The sequence below is a fragment of the Fusarium odoratissimum genome (genome assembly GCF_000260195.1).
Source record: "Fusarium odoratissimum NRRL 54006 unplaced genomic scaffold supercont1.3, whole genome shotgun sequence".
In the NCBI taxonomy this organism is placed as follows: Eukaryota; Fungi; Ascomycota; class Sordariomycetes; order Hypocreales; family Nectriaceae; genus Fusarium; species Fusarium odoratissimum.
Window position 1 is genome coordinate 1,646,568 of NW_022158689.1, and position 22,056 is coordinate 1,668,623.

General features: G+C 49.8%; 6 protein-coding genes across 12 annotated transcripts; 2 read left to right on the forward strand and 4 right to left on the reverse strand.

The window, feature by feature from the left end:
- Positions 1-88: 88 nt before the first annotated feature.
- On the forward strand, positions 89-5,277 carry FOIG_02970 (uncharacterized protein). The gene is made up of 2 exons (XM_031200558.1): positions 89-386; positions 444-5,277. Exons 1-2 carry the CDS (start codon positions 270-272, stop codon positions 3,951-3,953), a joined length of 3,627 nt encoding a protein of 1,208 aa, XP_031070326.1. The 5' UTR covers positions 89-269; the 3' UTR covers positions 3,954-5,277.
- FOIG_02971 (3'(2'),5'-bisphosphate nucleotidase) lies at positions 1,731-5,316 on the reverse strand. Its single transcript, XM_031200559.1, has one exon. The coding sequence runs from the start codon at positions 5,121-5,123 to the stop codon at positions 4,065-4,067; it is 1,059 nt and encodes a 352-aa protein (XP_031070327.1). The 5' UTR covers positions 5,124-5,316; the 3' UTR covers positions 1,731-4,064.
- An 886-nt stretch (positions 5,317-6,202) lies between these two features.
- FOIG_02972 (uncharacterized protein) lies at positions 6,203-8,085 on the reverse strand (the record flags this gene model as incomplete). Its single annotated transcript, XM_031200560.1, has 2 exons — positions 6,203-7,455; positions 7,722-8,085. 2 exons carry the CDS (start codon positions 8,083-8,085, stop codon positions 6,203-6,205), a joined length of 1,617 nt encoding a protein of 538 aa, XP_031070328.1.
- Positions 8,086-8,325: 240 nt separating this feature from the next.
- FOIG_02973 (chromodomain-helicase-DNA-binding protein 1) lies at positions 8,326-14,783 on the reverse strand (the record flags this gene model as incomplete). Of its 3 annotated transcripts, XM_031200562.1 has the most annotated exons (6): positions 8,326-9,171; positions 9,230-13,472; positions 13,545-13,626; positions 13,681-13,707; positions 13,765-14,196; positions 14,625-14,783. In XM_031200562.1, the coding sequence occupies 5 exons, from the start codon at positions 14,170-14,172 to the stop codon at positions 9,039-9,041; spliced, it is 4,893 nt and encodes a 1,630-aa protein (XP_031070330.1). In that variant the 3' UTR covers positions 8,326-9,038. The 3 variants fall into 3 exon arrangements, with proteins under 3 accessions (XP_031070330.1, XP_031070331.1, XP_031070329.1); XM_031200563.1 differs by having other exon boundaries at positions 8,326-13,472; positions 14,625-14,753; XM_031200561.1 differs by lacking the exon at positions 14,625-14,783 and having other exon boundaries at positions 8,354-9,171; positions 9,230-13,626; positions 13,765-14,172.
- Positions 14,784-16,158: 1,375 nt separating this feature from the next.
- Positions 16,159-19,026, forward strand: FOIG_02974 (translation initiation factor RLI1; the record flags this gene model as incomplete). Of its 4 annotated transcripts, XM_031200565.1 has the most annotated exons (5): positions 16,159-16,481; positions 16,573-16,597; positions 16,672-17,086; positions 17,142-18,472; positions 18,529-19,026. In XM_031200565.1, the coding sequence occupies exons 1-5, from the start codon at positions 16,462-16,464 to the stop codon at positions 18,559-18,561; spliced, it is 1,824 nt and encodes a 607-aa protein (XP_031070333.1). In that variant the 5' UTR covers positions 16,159-16,461. The 4 variants fall into 4 exon arrangements, with proteins under 4 accessions (XP_031070333.1, XP_031070332.1, XP_031070335.1 ...); XM_031200564.1 differs by having other exon boundaries at positions 16,235-16,481; positions 17,142-18,706; XM_031200567.1 differs by lacking the exons at positions 16,159-16,481; positions 16,573-16,597 and having other exon boundaries at positions 16,598-17,086.
- FOIG_02975 (uncharacterized protein) lies at positions 18,937-22,043 on the reverse strand. 2 transcript variants are annotated; one of them, XM_031200569.1, is made up of 6 exons: positions 21,767-22,028; positions 20,517-21,713; positions 20,347-20,463; positions 19,532-20,293; positions 19,282-19,470; positions 18,946-19,217 (listed from the first exon to the last, which is right to left on the reverse strand). In XM_031200569.1, the coding sequence occupies exons 1-5, from the start codon at positions 21,908-21,910 to the stop codon at positions 19,339-19,341; spliced, it is 2,352 nt and encodes a 783-aa protein (XP_031070337.1). In that variant the 5' UTR covers positions 21,911-22,028; the 3' UTR covers positions 18,946-19,217; positions 19,282-19,338. The 2 variants fall into 2 exon arrangements, with proteins under 2 accessions (XP_031070336.1, XP_031070337.1); XM_031200568.1 differs by having other exon boundaries at positions 18,937-19,470; positions 21,767-22,043.
- Between the last annotated feature and the right edge of the window lie 13 nt (positions 22,044-22,056).

Genomic DNA, 22,056 nt, shown 5'->3' on the forward strand with positions numbered 1-22,056 from the left:
CCCGCCACAGCCACAGCCGCCACCTACAGCGGTATCGCAGGAAAGCATGGGCCACCCACCGAAACCGTAAAGCTGGGGAAGGGGACGGGGATGATCACCGAGCACGTGTAGGGACCTCGGCTGCGGGACAAGAAAGGGACTCCAGATCGGAAATGTTTCGGCACCTGAGCTGAGGTGTTCTGCTTCTTCCCACAGACAAGTAATAAAATTCTCCCGCGAGAGGTCGACTCAATCGAATTCGAGAGTCTTCTCAATTGCCTAAGCGCATCATGCCTCCCAGACGAAATGCGCAGTCCGTCTCGGCGGAAATCTCCCTATCTCACCTCAAAAGCTGTTTGGTCAACCTTCCTACATCACTGGTCTCGCTCCTAGTCAATGTCAATACTGTAGGAACTTTCTTCTTCACTGATTTGCTCTGGCGATTTTCTGACCATAGCTTATAGCCTGCACAAAATGTCATCATTGAGCTCAGCTATCGTGAGGCCTCGCCGACTGGAGCCGGCTCCCAGCAACGCTCCATATTCGTAGGATGGACAGGCATGCCCAGCAAGAGGAGGACCGCTCCTCCTGGGACCCGCGATGGACCCAATGGCTCGCGATCATCCCGCGATCAGGAGGTTCAGCTTGTCGAACTTGATGCCACACTAGCCAAGTCACTAGGTATTTCAGAAGGGCAGAAGATCATGGCCACCATTCATCTCGATCCTCCGCTGGCGCATACGATCAACATTGAACCCCTTACACCGGAGGACTGGGAGATTATTGAGCTACATGCGACATTCCTCGAACTGAATCTCATCTCTCAAATTCGAGCGCTCCCGAACCCGCTATACAAAATTGGCGACAACCCCGTCGAGCCCCATGCGTTGACACTACATCTATCTCCGACATCGACCGCAAATATCAAAGTTATTTCACTGGATCCTTCGCCTCCGGCCGACTTGCCATTCGCAAAGATATCCCCCGATGCCGAGGTCATCGTTGCGCCAAAGACGAGGCAAAAGAGCTCGCACAGCTCGGGCGACCACCGCAGCGTAGCCAGCACTTCCAAGTCCAAACGAAGCGCGACCAGTACGGTGCGCCGGCGAAGCGCCAAGGAAGAGCGGAGACCTACTATGTTTCTGCGTGGTCTTGACCGAAGCTCATGTGAAGAATGGTTTGATGAAGGGCCCCTGGTTCAGGACTTGAGTGTTTGGGTTGATCACGACCTTCTCTCCGGCGAAGCCTTCAAAGGGGTCAACTACGTCGCGGTTGATGTTATTAGACCAGCTGGTCTGCAACAGCCTCAACCAGAAGAAGGCGGCGTTCCTGCTGGGACGACTGCGGCCACAAAAGTCATTGCTCATCTTAGATCATGGATTGATCCTCCCAACAGTCAATCAGTTGCTCTTTCGTCACCCCTTTGTGCAAGTCTTGGGTGTTCTGGCATGGTTGGCGGGATAGTAAAGCTTCAAGCAGCTCCACAGCAACTCCCCAAGACTGCGGTTCAGAGCATCAAGGTTTTTCCTTTCGCCACAAGTGCAAAGACAGTCGAAGGTCTGCGGTTTGGTGGAGAATCCAAGGCTGAGAAAGAAGAGTCTGCGAAGCGGTTCCGACAGATCTATGCCGCTACTAGAGGTACTGATGGGCTTCTTCAAGGACCTCTGACAGACGGCTCCATCATGGGCTTATATGAAGGTCTCGATCCTCCTCAGGGGTGGGAAGGCGGCATCATTAAATTTACCTTTGGTGGTGATTTTCAGGAGAACAAAGACGCTGCGAATTGGCTTCTTGGACTCGACACTAAACTGCCTATTGACTTTCAGCCACCAACTCCTCGACCATCCCGGCTGACCGAGACGGACGGGTTTGAGCGTCAACCAACCCACGATTCGCTCCTTGTTGGAATCGACTCCTTGCTGGATAATTTACAGTCTAATCTTGTGCACCTTTCTTCTGTCCTTCTCACTGGTGGCATGGGATCCGGAAAATCTTCTATTGCTCGATACTTGGCACAAAAACTTCGAGGAGATTCATTATTCCATACATTATACTACCCTTGTCGGAAACTAGTCAATGACGAGACACGAATCTCAACGATAAAGGAAACTTTGAACCGTTTGTTCGCCACTGCCAGCTGGGGTGCACGCTTAAACGGAAAAGCTGTGGTAGTTCTTGATGACCTGGACAAGCTTTGTCCTGTAGAAACAGAACTTCAGGTTGGCAATGACAATGGAAGGAGCAGGCAAGTCGGTGAGATCCTGTGCTCGATCGTCAGACAATACTGTACCCGCGACAGTGGTGTTGTTCTCCTGGCCACAGCTGAGGGCAAGGAGTCAATCAATGGTGTTGTAGTCAGTGGCCATGTTGTGCGCGAGATCGTCGAACTCAAGGCACCTGATAAGGAATCGAGACGTCGAGTGATGGAGTCTATCGTCATGCAGGATGCCATGACGGCTGACGAAGCTCAGACACAGTTCAGCGATGAAAGTCGACCACAAACTGCTGACGGCAGCATGACGGAAGACAGTGGTGCTTGGATGGACGGCGCTAGTCATGCGAGCAAGGAGAGCCGTCCGGCAAAGACGAGCGGCTTCATCTTGGACCCAGACCTTGACTTTCTTGACATTTCTGGGTCTACAGACGGCTATATGCCTGGCGACATCAATGTCCTTGTGTCTCGCGCGAGGAACGAGGCTATCATTCGTGCCATTGCTGAGTCGCCAGACTCGACAGGCGCCATTCACTTGGCAAGGGCTGATTTTGATAAGGCGCTCAAGGGGTTCACGCCAGCCTCATTGAGGAATGTGTCACTGCAGAGTTCGTCAACAAGCTTCAAGTCCATTGGAGGGCTGCAAGAGACACGACAGGTGCTCCTGGAGACGCTACAATACCCGACTAAATATGCGCCAATCTTTGCGCAGTGTCCACTACGCCTTCGATCTGGCCTTCTTCTTTACGGATATCCCGGTTGCGGTAAGACGCTTCTTGCCAGCGCTGTTGCAGGCGAGTGTGGCCTCAATTTCATCAGTGTCAAGGGCCCTGAAATTCTGAACAAGTATATCGGTGCCTCTGAAAAGAGTGTCCGGGATCTGTTTGATAGGGCCCAGGCTGCGAAGCCATGTGTACTCTTCTTCGATGAGTTTGACTCCATTGCACCTAAGAGAGGGCATGACTCTACAGGTGTTACGGATCGTGTGGTAAACCAGCTTCTCACGCAGATGGATGGTGCCGAGGGATTGTCAGGTGTCTACGTGCTGGCAGCTACTTCACGGCCTGATCTGATCGACCCTGCTCTTCTTCGTCCCGGCCGTCTGGACAAGTCTTTGCTGTGCGATATGCCTTCCCTGGAGGATCGTGTCGACATCATCAAGGCGCTGTTTCAAAAAGTCAGACTCTCGGACGAGCTGACCGAATCCGATGGGCCTCTGACGGACATTGCTCGCCGTACTGAGGGCTTCTCGGGTGCTGACCTCCAGGCTCTTGTGTCCAATGCTCAGCTCGAGGCTATTCACGATGTTTTGGACGTTGATGGGCCTACAGTCACTTCTAAACGAACCAACGGAACCGATGGCAAGTCGAACACCACACCTAGCTTCGTCCAGTTCCGTTACGGCAAAGACGCCAAACCCCTGACCGAAGCGACTCCAAAAAGCAAGTCCGCTGCTCTGGTCGAGAACGCATCTATTTTGGCAAAGCTTGAAGAGATCAAGATAGCTCGTAAGAAGTCGAAGCAGATCCACGGGGCTCCCGCCGCCAACACGGACGCCAAGGCGGAAAGCAGCGATCAGAGGGAGGTGGTCATCGAACGGGGCCACCTCATAAAGGCTCTGGATAGCACACGGGCGAGTATCAGTTCTGAGGAGAAGGCCAGATTGCAAAGGATATATACCGAGTTTGTTGTCGGTAGAAGTGGCCAAATGAAAGATGGACAGGGAAGTATGGAGATTGGAGGCCGAAGCAGCTTGATGTAAGATATGGATTTGGCATGTATAGAATATCGATGTGAACGTAAATACCAGCATCTTGGATTAAATTTCGTTATCTTTTGAGATTCTTGATAGACCTTTTTATTTTATAGCTGGTTAAGTGGAGGCATCTTCAGCAAGAATCTTCTTCATACTCTCAAGAACGGCAGCGTGGATACCCTGCCTCGCTGCAAGCAAGCCATTGTTCTGGCTCAGATCCCTTCCAGCTCCAAAGTCCATATCCTTGCCGTCAAGATCGGTTACTTTGCCACCGGCCTCGGTCAAGATAAGTTGGGCCCCAGCATGATCCCAGATGTGCATTACCACATCGTCAGATGAAGGGATACGCAGCTGGAAATCGCCGCCGCCAACGAGGAGTGCCGCATAACGGATGTGTGATGAGTACAGCTCGATGTTGGGGAATTTAGCACCGAAAGAGCTTGCGAGTTTGCGGATGAGGTCGTGACGAGATGTCGAGCCACTCGAGTAGTTGATGATCTGAGCTTCAGCGGGACTTGAGGCTTTGGCGACGCTGTCAAGAGGCTGAGCTGGCTGGAGACCGCTGAAGTCCATCTTGCGAATCGTGGTGCCTTGTCCGCGAACTGCGGTGAGCATAAGACCCAAACCATCCTTGTCGATGGTTGACTCTGCAACTGTATCGTCCACAGGCTTGAGGTTTGCACAGCCCAAAACACCAACGACCTCCTTTCCATCCTCTACCAAGGCTAGGGAAACAGCGTATTGTTCCCCCTTGAGGAACGTAGCTGTTCCATCAATAGGATCCATTACCCAGAATCGCCCATTTCTCCCACCCTGACCGCGTCCTCCAAGATCAATCACCTCAAGAAGCTCATCAACATCTTTGGGGCTCGCAAGGAGGGCATCATCGTCTGCGTTCTCGAGGTGAGCGCCAGAGGCAAGTTCCCAAACACGCTGCTTCAAGGCCGGATCTTGTCTAAGAGCGCTGGAGTCTTCCTCGCCGACGAAGTGGTCACCGGGAAATGCCTTGCGGAGGGCGCTGATGAGAACAGCTTGAGCGGCGAAGTCAGCAGCGGTGACGGGAGAGTCGTCTGCTTTTGAAATGCCACTGACGGTCGATTGGACTCTTTTTGTGAGGATTGATGCCCGTAGCACGGCGAGCTCTGCGATTTGACGCTCAAGGGTGTAGGATGACATGATGGCGTTGTAGTGTTGGTGGAGGTTTCAGGATTGTTATTTGGTGAGCTGCTGCAATATGCGGTGCTGATAAGAGGTAGCGTATTTTATTATGATGCGATTATTCAGGTGATGTGATGCATGAGAATGAGTGAGAGGACGAGGCGGTGATTTGGTGTTTCCCCACGGATCCACAGCATATCATGATGCAATCAATGAGCGTCGTTTATTTGTTCATGTAAGGATACAGCAAGAGACATGAGCAACAACAAATAATGACCATCTAGTATTGGTAGTTGTGCTCGTACTGTGGCCCAAGATACGAGATGTCTATTTCAGAGGTAATAGGAACTTGAATCGATGTCTTTCACAGTATTCGTGGTTATTGAATTTGTTTGCCCGTCATTCGTCCAAGTCAAGAACTGCAGGATGCTTGGGTATAATCAAGACTTTTCCCAAAACATCCATTCTGTATAATGCCTCTGATACGGCATTTAAGATTCTAGATTGAGTATCATTGAGGTATGAAAGTGACCCAATAGGCAGTGGCTTGTCTCTCTGGTAGCTATGATGCTACCTAGGCATAGACTATCGCTTGATCAAGTTCGCCATGAAGACCTCTATACTAATGAGTCACATCAAGTTAATCGTTAGATATTCTTCGATGCACCTTTGAGGAGTTTGACAGTTGCGATGACGCTTAGAATAGGAGACAGCTGGGACTACCATGCAAGCCTTGTCAGTTTATTCATACTCGCAAATAACTCATTTCAGCGCAACGACCCTCAGAAACTTACTTCTTAATGAACGATATGGCATATTTTATTCATCGTGACAAACAAAAGCGCCAAGATCTACTATATAAACCTCCCCTTTAACCTTCATCTTGACTTGTTGACAATTTCCAAGGTCACAACCCAGTGTTGACAGACTATCCAAGTCATAAACATGATCACTCCCATCTGTAGCTGCTTCTGCTTCCTCAACTGACAGTCTCTTCGTCTTGATCTTGAGAACTTTCGATGTGTTTGGATCTGAGGATGTGTACTCGATGTAAAGGTTGAATGAGTTGAGCCTTATTCTTTTCGTTGAATCCTTTTTCACTTGTTCCCACGCCGTCGGACTATCGCTTGACTTGTGATCGGAACGCTTCGGTTCTGGAAAACAATTGCTTGACTGCCGTGTTTGATATGTCTCTGGACTTGTGATCTTGTTCGGCTCGTACTCAGTCTCCTCGGACGCGATATCATTTGGCTCTCCAACTGAAATAGGGGCTTGTTCTTGGATTTTTCAGTTTCATTGGCCGGCTTCTGCGTCAGAACCATGGTCTCCTGCGAACTTATTGGGGAGTTTCTAGGTATTAAGGAGACTTCGGTGCTCTCAACGTCCAGGTTCTTTGTCTTTGTCTTGACTCCAGCTTTAGATTGTCCTGGTTTCGTTGGTGGCAGCAGACATATCGCAGGCCGTTTCTCATCTATCGTATCTAAAACCTCGTTGTTTATCCCAGTATTGGTAAGCGTCATTGCTGGTTGCATATCTTTCGTTTCCCTGGATCTGTTCAGAGAGGTTGTAGAAGTAGCAACTAACGATATTGTGCTCTCCAAAGGGTCAATGTTCTTCTCAAACCCCTGTTGATTTACCACGTTGAGTCTTTCCACAGCAATGCGTTCAAGTTCTCTGACAAATAGTCTCCTAGTCTCATTGAGCCCGGTCGATGGTAGTCTCCATCCAGGATAGATTCTCCTGTGTGTTTTGGGTATCATGTACTTTCCATGGAACGATATAAAGGCGTTACATAGGAAACACGCATCTTTGTTGGAGGCGAGAACTCGGGGAGGCTTCGAGCTTGGGTGATGCTCAAGGTGCCACATAAGTTGAATTTCAGCGTGAATCTTTGGCTCATTCGTGACTCTCAAAAAGTCCTCCCAGAACTTTTTCGTATTCGTTGCCAGTCTTTGGCCGAAGTTGTCCAAGTCCCAGTTGGTGTTGTACTCCTTTTTAAGCTTCTTCAAATGCTCTTCCAACTTAAAACCCACAGTTTCTGCTGGTGGCTTCCCGAAGGCTGTGTCGTCAAGTCTGACGGCAATAGTAGAAGTACGTCCAAGTATCGAATACCTCCTCGAAAGCTTCACAAGGGTCCAGGCACAGGTTTTGTAGTGCGCCAACTTATGAATGGTGTTCAATAAGCCACTGCACAAGTCCGGTTCCATCCTCGGTCCAATATCTTCGAGTAGCATTGTTGAAAGACTTGATATTCTCGATATATCGGCAAAGGTGTTGATGATCAACTCCAGCTTCTTGTCCAATGCTGATGTGTTGGATGGACCTTGTGCCAACTTGATTTGAAAAGCATCTATTCTGGAAATAAGCACTTGGCTCAGTCTCATGTACTCCCTCTTATCGTCATTCATTGTGAATCGAGCCATTTCTTTCTTGACTTTCTTTAATATGGTATCAAAGCCTTGTCTTTGGCCGCGCCTGATGAATCTCGCTCTGCTCATTATTCGGCTTCGACACATAGAGATGACGATACTGATAATCCGACAATGAAGGCTCTCAGAAGATACTGGCCTTTTCATCAGAGGGTTCAGAAGATGCCTGCTTTGGCCCTTGACTCACCTGGAGTCTCTCGATTGAGTGATCTGAATATCTTATCAAACCCTTCCTTGACAGCGTCAAGATACGATGATGAGTTATGACTATCTTTTGCATTGGCTGCAACCATCACCACAACACTAGATTTCTTCTCTTCTACGCAGACTGCTGTGACGCTCATAGCATCATCTCGAATACTCGAAAGAAACGCCAGTGTTGACGTGAGTAACTTCTCATCCTGCAAAGACAGTGCCCTGTTGATGTCTGCTTTGCGTATAGGTTCACAGTCTTGAATACTGTTCTTTTGGGGCTTGCAGCCAATTCTACCAAGGTAGTAAAGAAGGGCGATGTTTCGAGCACATTCGATCTCGGTGTTAGTCACTGACATATCTGGCTGAAACTAGCTAGAACAGGGAGTCGCATAGAATATTGGACATCTCAAAGAAAGCAACTATCAGATATCTACGAAGCAACCATATTTTCAACCTCCATGCCAATAAGCCTGATGACGAGTAACACACATTGTGGTTGGTTGCAGCCTGCAGGAGGCCGACCAGCGGCAAGCTTGCTGCAGCCTTGTAACAGGCGTCACCATGTGCTACATAATCACAGCATTATATATACTGCGTGAAAATATCATACATATCGAGGTGGGACAGGTTACTGCGAACCTTGGAGTTATTCATCTTTCTTTATAGTTTAGAGCTTCTATCAACCCAAGCAGAAGCCATCGCCTGGCAGTTGTTGCTCGTTTCTTTTTTATCCACCGTCCATACCATGCAGTAATCTTCATCTAACAACAATATGGATCTCTACGCATTGTGTTGGTCTCCGCGTCACCTTCTCACCTCCTATTCTTGAGGTGTATTGAGCAGATGACCAATACCGAGCCCCAGATAACAAATCCGGTTCAACAAAGACACGCAACGCTAGCCCAGCTCAAATGCATAAGACGTGCCCCCACAACGTACCTGTGTATAATCTTGGCAACAGCCAAGTCGATCAAGACGAGACAACTCCACCTATGACAAGTCCTATGCCATGCTATCCGGGTATGATCTGAACCTGAGCCTCAAATCTTTCCACACGTAGCTCTTGCTCAAAATGCAGTGAAGTGTAGTAAAGGGCAAACATGCTGACAGCCCCTGTCTTTTGAGGTATGCGCAACCAAACGCCGATCCTATGCCGGAAACTGAATAAAAAGATGCTCAAGTCATAATGAAACAATATCAGGTATAATCTGCTCGTAACAGGTAGGTAGGTGTGTTTGGTTTGGTTTCGTACTGGTTGTTCCTTGTTAGGAATCGTCCGTTGCTTTTCTCAAGCCGACGGTGACGGTGACTATGCACCATTGGTTTTGGTCGAACCGGATCCCTTGCTACGGGAATGTAGAGTGCGATACATGTTGCTCAATCGCTTTCCCGTGACGCTCTTGCTTGTATCATCTACGGGCCACAAAGCTGCCAGAAAGTCCCTATCATCAGTGTTAGTTGGGCCCGTCACAAGAAGCTGTCCATCATCATAAGACTTACCAGAAGTTGCTCTTGAGACCTTCGTCAGCAGCAGTGGCCGCCAATTTCTCGTCGAGGAAAGTGCCGATAACGACCAGCTCGACGCCAAAGATAGACGCCCGCTCCTTGCTTGACTTGACGTTGTCCTTGGTTGTAGAGAGAATCCTCTCAAAGTTCTCTCGGACCGGTTTGAGTAGAAACCAGATCATGGCGTCGTTGTCCTCGGCTCTCTTATCTTTGTTGTCGCCAATTCGGCGAAGTTCGTCCAGCCTTCGCAGAGCCTTGGCTCGGCGCTCATCCTGGGGATGCGAGTCATGGGCTCGCTCTCGCTCTCGTTCGCGATCACGATCACGCTCACGCTCACGCTCACGCTCACGATCTTCACGATGTCGGTCATGTCGTCGATCATCACGACGGTCGTCACGTCGGTCATCTCGGCGGTCTTCCCGACGATCGTCGCGATGACTGTGGCTGAGGCGATGTTTATCATGTCGCCGGTCATCCCGTCGTTCATCTCGGCGCTCATCACGACGGTCCTCATCATCCCGATGACGCCGCTTCTCTGACCTCTCCCTGTCCTCTCCATGCTTACTGGATCGACGATGCTCCTCGATGCGGCGGTGCTTGGGGCTGCGGCTATCTTCATGAGATAGATGTTTCCGCTTGAAATCCGGTCGTGGGGTTCCACGCTCCTCCGCATGGCTTCGGGATCGGTGCAGGTCACCATGGAGGTGGTCTCTGTCGCGGTCGCGAGACTTCTTGCCGTTGTGCGGAGCAGGAGACGCTGTGGCACTCCCGCGGTGGCCATTGGCAAGTGACTTTTTGTTGTTGCGGTGATGATTCTCTACTGCTCGCTGCACACCACGATCATTAGAGTGCTTCGCTTGCAGGACTGAAAGCAGATACTCTGATCGACGAACAAGGTGAACGGCGCCAGGAGCCTTCATCTTGTCATTACCCTTGCTACGTTCCTCTTTCTTCTCTACGCGATGTTCTTCGAGGAAGAGTTTGTCTGCCATGTCCAGATCAGGATCGTCGCGAATCTGCGGCCAAGCGCCAAAGCCGTGTCTGTCAATACCGACTAGGAGCATAGCATCTTCCTTAGCGCCCCAAGCACAAGAGTAGCTAGCGGCCTTCGTCGCGTCAGGGAGACGAAACGTGTGCCAGTCATTGTGGCTGCGAATGACTTGTCGGAGAAGTTGAAGCTGCTTCGGACGTTCTATGGCCGTTTCAGCATTGACTTTCTTGAGATCGCCAAAGTCTATCAGGACAGCTTTGCGGTCCTTCTTCGTGAGAGTCTTCCCGAGTCTCTTTTCTTCTTCCACCATCTGAGCATAGTTATCGTCCACGGCCTCCTTGGCTGCCTTGATGAATTCATCGAGGACCGACTTGACGTAGTCTGGATCCCTTTCTTTCAGCTTGGCTTCCTTGATGATTTCATCGCCGCGGTCATCCATTGAGCCGTAACGGAAATAAGCCTTTATTAGACTACGTTGTTCCTTATCGTTCAACGGGCGCTTAGGATCGAGAGGCACGGGCCGTCGATCATCCTCCTCCTTGTCTTGCTGCTCCTTCTGACGTTTCTTGAGGCGAACATCACGCTCGCTCTCTCTGTGGCGGCTCTTGATGGCCGCTCTGCGTGGAGCACTTTCAGCCGCCACCTTGGCAACGTAGGCCTCATGCTGTTTCTTTTCTTCCTCGGCCTTAATTTCGGCGATCTTATCGGCGGGGATAATTTGATCCCAATCAAGGTTGATATCATCCACTTTCACATCAGTAATTTGCATGAAATTGTCCCAGTCGATGCCGCCACTGCTTAGGTTTATCTTGTCGTCGACCTTCGTCTTGGTGACCTCAGCGTTCTCAAGAATCGAGTCAATGTCGAGTTGTTCAAGCCGTTCTTGGTTGCCGCTCTGTTCGAACATCTTAGATGATCGCATCTTGAGAACCATTTGGATATCTTCAGACGAAGACGGGCCTTCGACCCTGAGACCCTTCTTGTTGAGTTCCTCCTTGAAAGCTGCCTTACCATCGTCAGTGACACCAGCCTGGATGGTCAGGTATTCGAGTAAGAGTTTGTTGCGAGCCCTTTCGAGAACCTCCTCCTCGACAGTCTCCTTGGACACTAGGCGGTAGATGTTTACAGGACGCTTTTGGCCGATGCGATGGGCACGAGCCATGGCTTGCAAATCAGCTTGAGGGTTCCAATCAGAGTCGAAAATGATGACGGTGTCTGCCGTCATGAGGTTGATTCCAAGACCACCTGCACGAGTAGAGAGAAGGAAGCAAAAGTCATCGCTGTCATCAGCGTTGAAGTGGTTGATGGCCATGCGTCGGGGACCAGCAGCAATAGTGCCGTCCAGTCTCTGGAACTTGTAACCTCGCAGAGAGCAGTAGTCACCAAGAATATCAAGCATTTTGACCATCTGACTGAAAATCAGGACTCGATGGCCATCTTTGTTTAGCTTGGAAAGAAGTTGATCGAGTAACATCATCTTTCCACTACTGGCAATTAAGCCCTTGATTTGATCTTCACGGCGGACGCTGCCGGCCAGGACCTTCTCCTCAGCACCAGGAAACATGTAAGGATGGTTACTGATCTTCTTTAGTTCCATCATGATATTCAGGAGAGAGTTCTTGTGTCCATTAGTGGCGTCGCAAAGGGCTGTGTAGTTTCTGGTCAGGATGTTCTTGTAGTACTCCAGCTGGACATCTGAAAGCTCAACGCGGATAATCTTTTCAGTCTTGGGAGGAAGATCTGACTCGACGGTTTCCTTGGTTCGTCGCAGAATGAAAGGTGCAATGGCCTTGTGAAGTTGTTGTAGTTTTTCTTGTGCATCGCTGGCAGAAAGGGAATCAAGATCTTCGTCAATGTCAACTTTGCCGGGGTTAAGAAAGTCGAGCAGAGCAGAAAGTTCGGCCAAGTTATTTTGAATAGGTGTTCCTGTGATCAGGATCTTGCAAGGAATGCCAAAGCTCACCAGCCGGTTGTATAATTGGGATTCACGGTTCTTGAGGCGATGAGCCTCATCAACAGCGAGCGTCTGCCATTTGATAGACTGCAGGAATTGCCAATCCTGGAGAATAAACTCGTATGAAGTGACAAGGACATTGAACTTGGGCTTCTTTGGGTTGCCATCTACGAGCAGCTCGTGCTCACGAATGATTTTTCGAGCATCCTCGGGTCCCAGGTAGACAACATAGTTGATGTCAGGGGACCAATGATTGAAAGTGTCGCACCAAGCCGGGATGACACTGAGAGGAGCAACCACAAGTGATGGTCCCTCCTGACGTCGAGCATTACGGAGCCAGCTGAGGAATGATACAGTCTGTACCGTTTTTCCGAGACCCATTTCATCGGCGAGAATCACGTTGTTGCCCTTTGTCCAGTTCAAACACAGGAAGTTGAGGCCCCGAAGCTGAAAGTTGCGGAGTTCGCCGCCTTTGATGAAATCGGGTTGCTCCTCGAGCTTCACCATCCGTGATCTCGTGTCGAGGTTCGTCTCCTTCCGGTCTGACTGCCACGAGCGTGATGCTCGATCAAGGTATTGGTCAATCTGGTCTTGGAACGCGTCGCTGATTTCTGACGCGACCTCCCATGTGCATTCTTCGTACGTGAGGCCCTTCCACTTGACAAGATACTCAGTATCGTCTTCACCGTCTCGTACAGCTACCACTCGCTCGACCTTCGTGTAATCCTCAAATGCTTCCTCGTCTCGCTCGCGGTCAAGGAAAAATTGCTCCTTCGTTTCGGGGGGGATATCATCGCCGACGCGGATGTCCACCTCGTACTCAATCACCTTTCTAAAGTAATTCTCAACTTTACGGTAACCTCGATAATCTCGAATGTCTTGAAACGTCTCCCAAGTGTCATGCAAGTGCGACTTGCCTTGCCACTTGATGAAGTATTCGAAGTCGTTCTTAGTCAACCCATAGGAGATTTCGAATCCGTCTTTGAGCCTATGCCGGACTACTTTTTCTATATATGGTGAGTCGTCGATGTAGTCAACGGTGTAGGCCATGGGGGCGAGCTCGTCGTCATCATCATCCTCGTCAACGTCGCTCTCTTCGTATGCTCCTTGTTGTACCTGTGCAGCGCGACGACTCGACCAGCGCTTTTCAGCAAAGGCGAGATCTGGCTGTGCCTCGCGTTGCATTCGAGCCTTCTTCTGCAGGCTCTTTGCGCGAGCACCACCATATGTGTCGGAGTCGGAGTCGGAATCGGCTGTGGAGGCACGTAATGTTGGAGTTCCAATCTTGGATGCTGAGATGACCGTGTTAGATCGTGATGGTGGCGAGGGTAGGCATTGCACATGAGAAGAGATCGGCAACTTACAAGGACGGGAGGATTCAACACGTCGTCGTTTGACTGTACGACGGTTGACAGGGGGTTCAGAATCCGAATCATCAGATTCGACCTGCATACGTGAGTCAATGATATGTCCTGATACCGAATTGCGGTGATGACCTACAATCTTTCGTTGTTCTCGAGGTCGCGTCTATCTTCTTGTCAGCAAGCTTGAAGAGAGTTTGAGTGAAAATTTTTCACAACGTACACTTCTTCTCAACCCATAGAGCTCTGGATTAGCCTTGATATACTCGTCTTCCTCGACAGGAGCTTTGCGCTTGGAGGCTCGATTCGAGTCGGTAGAGCTGTCGCGGTCTTCCATCGCGTCTTCGTTCTGTGATGGGAGGCTCTCCTCCATATCGAAGTCTCCGTCATCAGACGCATTGTCTTCGCTGGATTGTTCACTCGCTGACATGTGTGTATTGTCGTGGGCAATATTGGAATCGTTGTTCGCCTCGTCTGAGGATGCCGGTGATGGTTGATCGAGCGTGAGATCGGGGGCATCATGCGAGTCGCTATCGGTTGCATGATCTCCTGTATCAAACGACATGCTGATTCCATCAACCGGCGACAAATGTCCATTGGAGGGACCCCCCAAAGTAGGGGTGGACATCATGTTGGTGATGATACAGGCTACCTACTGAGGACGCGACGATATTAGCTGATGTTCTAGTCTGACGTGTGCGCTTGAGGGATGAACGGAATGACGCGACTCCGGCGACCCATAAACGACCCCTAGAACGTCTGAATATTGGGGAAACGGTAGAGATGAAGTACTTGTCGCATCCCGTGTAAGTTATCGATGGTCGCTTGATGGAAACCCCGAACTCGCAATTGAGAGAACCAGGTAACTCGGGTGCGGCGTATCGGGCCACAGGAGGGTCCGGACGAACGTGGAGCATCGAATCCATCAAATTGCATCGAATTATTGCGTATATAAGGCTCTTGAGGAAGCAATATCGTGATGGGCAAGGCCGAGGCCGAGGCGGGATCGACGATAGGCGACAGGCCAGCAAGCCAGAAGCGCGGTAGAGACTAGAAGGGGCAGGAAGGGTAGGGGAAACTCACAAGTCATTAAAGTATAACATGCAGACGAAAGCCAACATGTAGATAGTATCGGCTGTCTGTCGGGAAGTGTTTGGGGGTATCGGGGGCCCGGTGACGTGGGTAGGGGACGGGAGAATCAATTTGGTGGAGAGGCAGGAACCTGAAGATTTGGATTGATTGCACGGGGGGTGAGAGGCTGAGAGCACCTGAGAGGTGGAGCGTGTGTCACGTGATCTTCAGCCACTAATCCACTGACGCGAGAGCAATGCCCAAATGACAGCGAATTTATAGTTGATAAGTAAACACAGTATAATGTAGAGCTTTGGGTATCGTTACCTGATTATGTTTTTCAACTTGCATCAATATGTCCGCTTCTGACTGTTTGGGTTTGAAGTTGCATCTATTTCTCGATGTCTATTATTTTTCTGTTGCGTGTATAGCCAATGAATGTGACAGACTAGCGCCACTACCCTGGATAACCAAGGACCGTATTGTTCTTATTGAGAGTTCGACTGTAGTGGAAGTATGAATAGATCATTGCCTGAGGCCAAGGCGTGAGTCCGGGTACTAGGTATCTAGGTAGAGCCTAGGTAGGTAATGAATTGGTGCTTCTGTTGATTATTCTACTTTTCTATCAACGCTCTTCTACTTTAATCTCCCAACTCAGTGCTGAAAATTAGGACCAGAAAGAAAGTGACTGTTATGCGAACGAATTAAGGCAGATCGCACAATCGATTTAGCTTCTCTCTCTATATATATACCTACATATGTTCCAAATAACATCACACAAATCCGATATGGTTTACCTTCAACGCACTCTATTCACTGGAGACAGTATCATACTCAATTTGTGTTTTGATCGATAATGCTTGTCATGTGGCACAGAGAGCGGATTGGCCCATGTTTAATGGTAAAATTATTACCTTGAACTTATAATACGGGGCGATATTGTGTGCAATATGATATTTTGACACCTGCTATAAGCCACCGCGACTTCAACTCTGATGTGATATAATCCAATGCATAGGACGTGTTTGTTGGCACAGAGCAGAGTGGTGTGTAGTGTGAGTGAGTCAGCTCTGTCCGGTTCGGGTTCCTTTCTACGAAGAAAGGCACCGAATTATTCACCTGATGGATTGACACCTTGAAGAACCTAAGGTTAGAGTCATGTTAGGGGATGGCCAAAAGCTCAAGTTCGATCCTAAGAAGGGGGAAAACATCGTTTGATAACTTTTGGATAGACCTCCCTACCTACTACGTAGGTACTAGGTAGATATTCATTTTTCGCACTAGGTTCAAGGATTCAAGTCTTTGACATACCGAGAGGTCAGGGAAAAACTTTTCACCTGCCCAGTACTTGATTAAGGTATTTGGCGACTCAGAGAGACATATGTACTGAATCAAGAAGGCCCATGAGTTGCCATAAGGTAGTCGTTGAAGTTGACAATATGTTAATGGATGGCTGCAGCAACAACGTCATGCAAAGCCAAGGTCACATTCACATTTACTGTTAGATACCTACCTGAGTATAGCAGTTTACTCGACACGCGAACCTCTTAATTTAGTAGGTCCACAGCCCCCCCGCCAAACCTATGACAGGGCCTGAAAATTGGATTACCACCCGCACAACCCAAAGCCCGACCTTGGAAGTTCTTTTAACCTTGATTTCTCCCTCCGATTTTCTTTCTCACCGTGTATTCCGCTGTATAAAGAGCATCGGCGAGCGCCAGCGACTCACTGTATCTTGCGCGCTCGAGATCCCTTGGTCGTCGACCTCCGTCTCTCTTTTCTTACCCACGAAACAAATTTTACCCCACCAAAATCGCTTTGAAGCGACGTTTGCTACATCACCACAACAATGTCGGACAAGCTCACCCGGTACGTCTATGCGATCGGCACGAAGCACATAAACAATGCAGAGGAAGAAGAAGAAGAAGAAGAAGAAGAGGCGCTGACATGCAATCAACAGTATCGCCATCGTCAACAGCGACAAGGTCCGTCATTAGCATGATCACCAGCATCAGCATCACCATTGCCCCGCCAAACATTTTCTGACCCCTCCTTTTAGTGTCGCCCTCGAAAATGTCGACAAGAGTGCAAAAAGTCTTGCCCCGTCGTTCGCAGCGGAAAACTCTGTATTGAGGTCCAGCCCGACTCTAAGCTGGCATTCATCTCCGAGTCCCTCTGTATCGGTTGCGGTATCTGCCCCAAGAAGTGCCCTTTTGACGCCATCACCATCATCAACTTGCCCACCAACCTCGAAAGCCAGGTCACCCACCGATATGGACCCAACAGTTTCAAGCTGCACCGTCTGCCCATGCCCCGACCCGGCCAGGTTCTTGGTTTGGTCGGAACAAACGGTATTGGAAAGAGTACCGCTCTGAAGATTCTTAGTGGAAAGCTCAAGCCCAACTTGGGCCGACACGACAACCCTCCTGATTGGGAGGACGTTATCAAGCACTTTCGCGGTTCCGAGCTTCAGAGTATGTAGCTGCCTCAAACCTGGGAGTAACCGAGTTGTTACTGACTTGTAACCAGACTACTTCACCAAGCTTCTCGAAGATGACCTCAAGGCAGTTGTCAAGCCTCAGTACGTCGACCAGATCCCCAGGGCGGTCAGGGGCCCCAACAAGAGTGTCCGCTTCCTTATCGAGAGTCGTGCCTCGCTTGGAAATATGGAGCAGGTTGCCAATGTTCTCGAGCTGAACCACATCATGGACCGAGATATCAACCACCTTTCTGGTGGTGAGCTTCAGCGTTTCGCTATCGGAACCGTTGCCGTCCAGAATTCTGACATCTACATGTTTGACGAACCAAGTTCATACCTTGATGTCAAGCAGCGTCTGAGTGCTGCTCTGATCATTCGCTCCCTCCTCCGTGACAACGACTATGTCATTGTTGTCGAGCACGATCTGTCTGTTTTGGATTACCTCTCTGACTATATCTGTGTTCTGTACGGAAAGCCCGCCGTCTATGGTGTTGTCACCCTCCCGCACTCCGTCCGTGAAGGTATCAACATCTTCCTTGACGGTCACATCCCGACTGAGAACTTGCGATTCCGCGACGAGTCTTTGACTTTCCGTATTGCGGAGACTACCGATGATTTCGCTATCGACAAATCTCGTGCCTTTACCTACCCTAAGATGGAGAAGACTCTCGGCAGCTTCAAGCTCAACATCGAGGCTGGTGACTTCACCGATTCCGAGATCATCGTCATGATGGGTGAGAACGGTACTGGAAAGACCACATTCTGCCGCCTCTTGGCTGGAGCCCTCAAGCCTGATAGTCAGAAAAGCGTCCCTGAGATGCGAATCAGCATGAAGCCTCAGACTATCACCCCCAAGTTCGATGGCACTGTCCGCCAACTTTTCTTCAAGAAGATCAAGCAGTCTTTCCTGTCTCCGCAGTTTCAGACCGACGTCGTTAAGCCTCTCAAGCTCGATGATTTCATTGATCAGGAAGTCAAGAACCTTTCTGGTGGTGAACTGCAGCGTGTTGCCATCGTCCTTGCCCTGGGTATCCCTGCGGACATTTATCTGATCGATGAGCCGTCGGCCTATCTCGACTCTGAGCAGCGTATCATTGCCTCACGAGTCATCAAGCGATTCATCATGCATTCTAAGAAGACTGCTTTCATTGTTGAGCACGATTTCATCATGGCCACGTACCTTGCTGACCGTGTCATTGTATTCGACGGACAGCCTGGTATTGATGCTCATGCCAACAAGCCCGAATCTCTCCTTACCGGCTGCAACACCTTCTTGAAGAACCTCGACGTCACTTTCCGTCGCGATCCCACCAACTACCGCCCCCGTATCAATAAGAGCGGATCTCAGCTCGACCAAGAGCAGAAGATGAGCGGCAATTTCGTAAGTTCAAACGCTGTAGTTGCACAAGATGATTATTCACTAACATGTTTTTGCAGTTCTTCTTGGAGGAGACCCCTGATAAGAGCTAAAGGCGTCCATAACGAGATTTTCCCTTCTCTCGATGGTGCATCTCACGGCGTTTGGGGCGTTCAAAATGGAAATGGGCAAAAGCAGCGAGTCTTGGGAATAGATGATGACCGCAGCGTCAGCGAGGATGACGACCCAGATGAATAACGACGGTGACGGCAGAGTGTCTCCTCTTGTCTGGTCCTACGAAGCCTTCATTTTTATCTGGTTTTCTGTCTTGAGGGGTACTCGAGGTGTTTGGAATTCGAGAACTTCTCTGTCAACGGCAAATGGCTTGCTTCGTAGATTGAGGGACAATTGATGTACTAGGATCTCTGCCGTCTACGGTTTCCCACCTCGCGGGAAACAATTGATATTATTAGAACGGCCGTTAGTTAGTCTTGAAATAGTTTCAATTACACAGACATTGGATCGTATAGCAAAAGCTATGAATTAAAACATTAAAACGAGGTCAATCATCCTTACTATTTCTAATCCTTGTACACGCCCAACTGGAGGATTGACTACTATCTCAACAAATTCACAAACAATAAACCTAGACTAAGATAAGAAGCGGGAAAGACACATACTGGTCAAAAGACTGCTTCTGGAAGCAATGTACTCGCCATGTCTCCACCGTTGTGGTACTGGGCGGCCGTGGCGACAAGGGGCCGCAAGCCTGTACTCATGTGTCATCTCGCCGGACGGACCTTGTCAGGGGTTTTGACAATGCCAGTACGTACTGAGAAAGAGTGCAACCAAATGCTTTAACCATAGCTTTCGACATACGGTTCCAGTTTCTAATCCTCCTCAATCTCGCCCTCTTCGCTGCCGGAGTGAACATCCTTGGTTGTAGGTGGAGGGGTTTTCTTACGAGGACGTTCTTCAGCACGAGGCGGTGTACGCTCTCGAGACCGTTCCCTCTTAGTTCTCTAGTTCATGTTATCAGTTATGCTTTCTCCAGTGTAATTGAGGGTGGCTTTATATTCGTACCTTAGCATCGCGCGAATCATGACGAGTGTATTCGTCTTCATCGTCTGGACGACGACGTCGAGAGCCGGATGGACGCTCATCCCCATAGTTAAGTTCGTCGTGTGATCCCCGGTCGGTGCGACGGCGATACAGTCTCTCGCGTTCATCTTCTCGATCTCGTCTTTCGCGATCGTAGTAGCTGTCATCATCACGGCGTGAGCGAGAAGGACGATCGTAATCTCTTTCCCGCTCGCGATCACGGTCTCTTTCTCGCTCACGACGAGGTGGTGGTGACAAACGGCTTCTATCTGCACCCAGAAGACCCTCGGCCATGGTGGATTTACGGTGATTACGCTCCCGCTCAGCGATAGCCTTGCGTCGGTCCGCTTCGTAGGCATCGGGCTCCGGACTGCGACTTCGTCGAGAACCACGTCCACCACTACGATGAGATCGCTCACCTCTAGATCGTTCCCGCTCACGGCGATGCATGTCTCTTTCGCTAGACATACGGTCACGTCGCCTGTAGCTTCGATCCGCTTCATCTTCCTTCTCTCGCAGCCGGCGAATGTGCTTGTCAAAAGCATTGCGTCGTGCATCTTCGGATGCAACGGCCTGGAACTCGTCTGATTTCAAAAGTCGAGATCGTACCTTGTCATATGTATCACTCAAGGTGATAGGGGGCTCCATGCGCTTCATGTAAGCACGTAAATCGTCAATAGCTCTGCGTTGTTGGCGTTCCGACTGTCGATCATCTCCTCGCTTCGAAGAGCGTTTTTCGCGAAGCTGATAAGTTGTCAGCACAGAGACACAACTCAACATCAATTAGGTCAACTTACTCGATCGAAGATGAGCTTGAGAATATCAGGTTCAATGTTAGCAGTCCGTCGATCATCCTTCATGATGGAGAGGAACTCTTCAAAATCGCTCGTAGGCGTAAGATCAAACCGCTTGTCCTGCAAATTGTTACCAACCAATTACCAAAGCTTCATCAGGAGCAACAACTTACTTCGAGAACATCCAAGACATCGTTCCTCGGTCCACGCAGCCCACGTTCCTCCTCTTCAATAACATCCCAGAAAAGCTCTTGAGGGGTCGAGCCACTTTGGCCTACGGCGTCGGTATAGCGATTGTCATTCTCGATGAGAGGAACGATCTGACTCCATTTGGTTCCGGCATTAATTTTTCCATTGCGGCGAAGTTCAGTAAGGAGGGACTTGAAAGCGTCACGAGCCTTGCGCTCTTTTCTGAACTTTCGGTTCTTCTCCTCCTGCTTTGTGTCGTTGAACCTGCGCTCCAGGGCCTTCATATGGTTTTGGAAAGCAGTCAAAATGTCAAACTTGGTAAGAGCCTGGTACTTTTCGTCATTCTGGAAAGGCGGGGTAGATGAAATGATACCTTGAGCATCAGCCCATCGAGTGTATGGCTCCAAGTTGAGCTTGGGAAGCAAATCGATGAGGCCATCCATAGCGTTCTTCCTAAGAGTCGTCTGCTGCTCAGCGTGTGCCTTCTTCAGGCTGATGATGTACTCTTCAAAGAGCTGCCGACGCTCACTCTCATTGTTGGTAGAACGGAAGATGGTCTCGCCTTCAATAATCGGACGTGCGGTCTTCCAACGGGTGTAATGGGTGATCTCAGGGTGCCTTTTCAGCATAGTCTCGAAGTCAGCGCGGAGTTTAGCCAATCTTTCCTTGGCTCGCTCCTTGTCCTGGACAACAACATCCTGACAATACTTATCGAAAGCAGCCTTACGATCCTTAGGATCCTTGATGGCACGAAATTGCGGGTCTCGCGCAGTTGCTCGAATGGTTTGTTCCCAAGTCCAGTCCGGCTGGACTCCGCTTCGTCGAAGAAGCTTAGCAAAGGCAGCCTCAGCCTCTTCAGTGGTGGCGTATTCGGGATCGTTCGTCGCGGGTACAAAAGCCTGGACTTTGGGGTCGTTTCCATACGTGATCTGACGAGACTCAGGATAAGTGTCGCGTTGATCGCGATATTGGTCGTATGGTGCTTGGTTGTAGCCGCCTGCGCTGGCGGGAGGCGTGTAGGGGGTTGCAGAAGCAGGGGTCGCGGGCTTGCTTGTTGTGCCGAGGGCGGTCTTGTAGACATCGGGCATCTCCCAGGAGCTCTGTTTCGTCTCAGTATTATACCAATACTTTCGGCCTCCCTCCGCAGTGTATTCCTTCCATGGCTGGTTCGCGAGAGCGCGCTGTGGCTTGTTAGCAATAACGTACACATCAATGACGTGCACTGGATACCGACCTCAGCTGAGCTCATCATTTCCTCGGGCTTCGTCCATTGCGTGGCTTTAGTAGTCGGGTTGTAATAGTATGCTCTTCCATCCGGCGTATGGTGCTCCTGCCAAGCTGTGACAGGCTGGCCATAAGGAGAGCCGAAGCCGTTCATCTTGAAAGTACTGTCACCTGGTGCAGCTTATGTACGCGACACAAATCGCCCGCTTCAAAGTAGTGGCGGGATTCCAGGTCGTGATAAAATGATGGCGATGTGGTGAGAAGGATCAGCCAACACGGAGGTAAAGGTAGAGATGGTCG

Excerpts from the sequence above, each read along its gene's own strand:
- FOIG_02970 (XM_031200558.1), top strand. The coding sequence starts at position 270 with ATGCCTCCCAGACGAAATGCGCAGTCCGTCTCGGCGGAAATCTCCCTA. Across the intron at positions 387-443 it reads TCCTAGTCAATGTCAATACT|CCTGCACAAAATGTCATCAT; the intron begins GTAGGAACTTTC and ends CATAGCTTATAG.
- FOIG_02971 (XM_031200559.1), bottom strand. The coding sequence starts at position 5,123 with ATGTCATCCTACACCCTTGAGCGTCAAATCGCAGAGCTCGCCGTGCTA.
- FOIG_02975 (XM_031200568.1), bottom strand. The coding sequence starts at position 21,910 with ATGAACGGCTTCGGCTCTCCTTATGGCCAGCCTGTCACAGCTTGGCAG. Across the intron at positions 21,714-21,766 it reads AAATGATGAGCTCAGCTGAG|CGCGCTCTCGCGAACCAGCC; the intron begins GTCGGTATCCAG and ends AACAAGCCACAG. Across the intron at positions 20,294-20,346 it reads TCAAGCTCATCTTCGATCGA|CTTCGCGAAAAACGCTCTTC; the intron begins GTAAGTTGACCT and ends ACAACTTATCAG.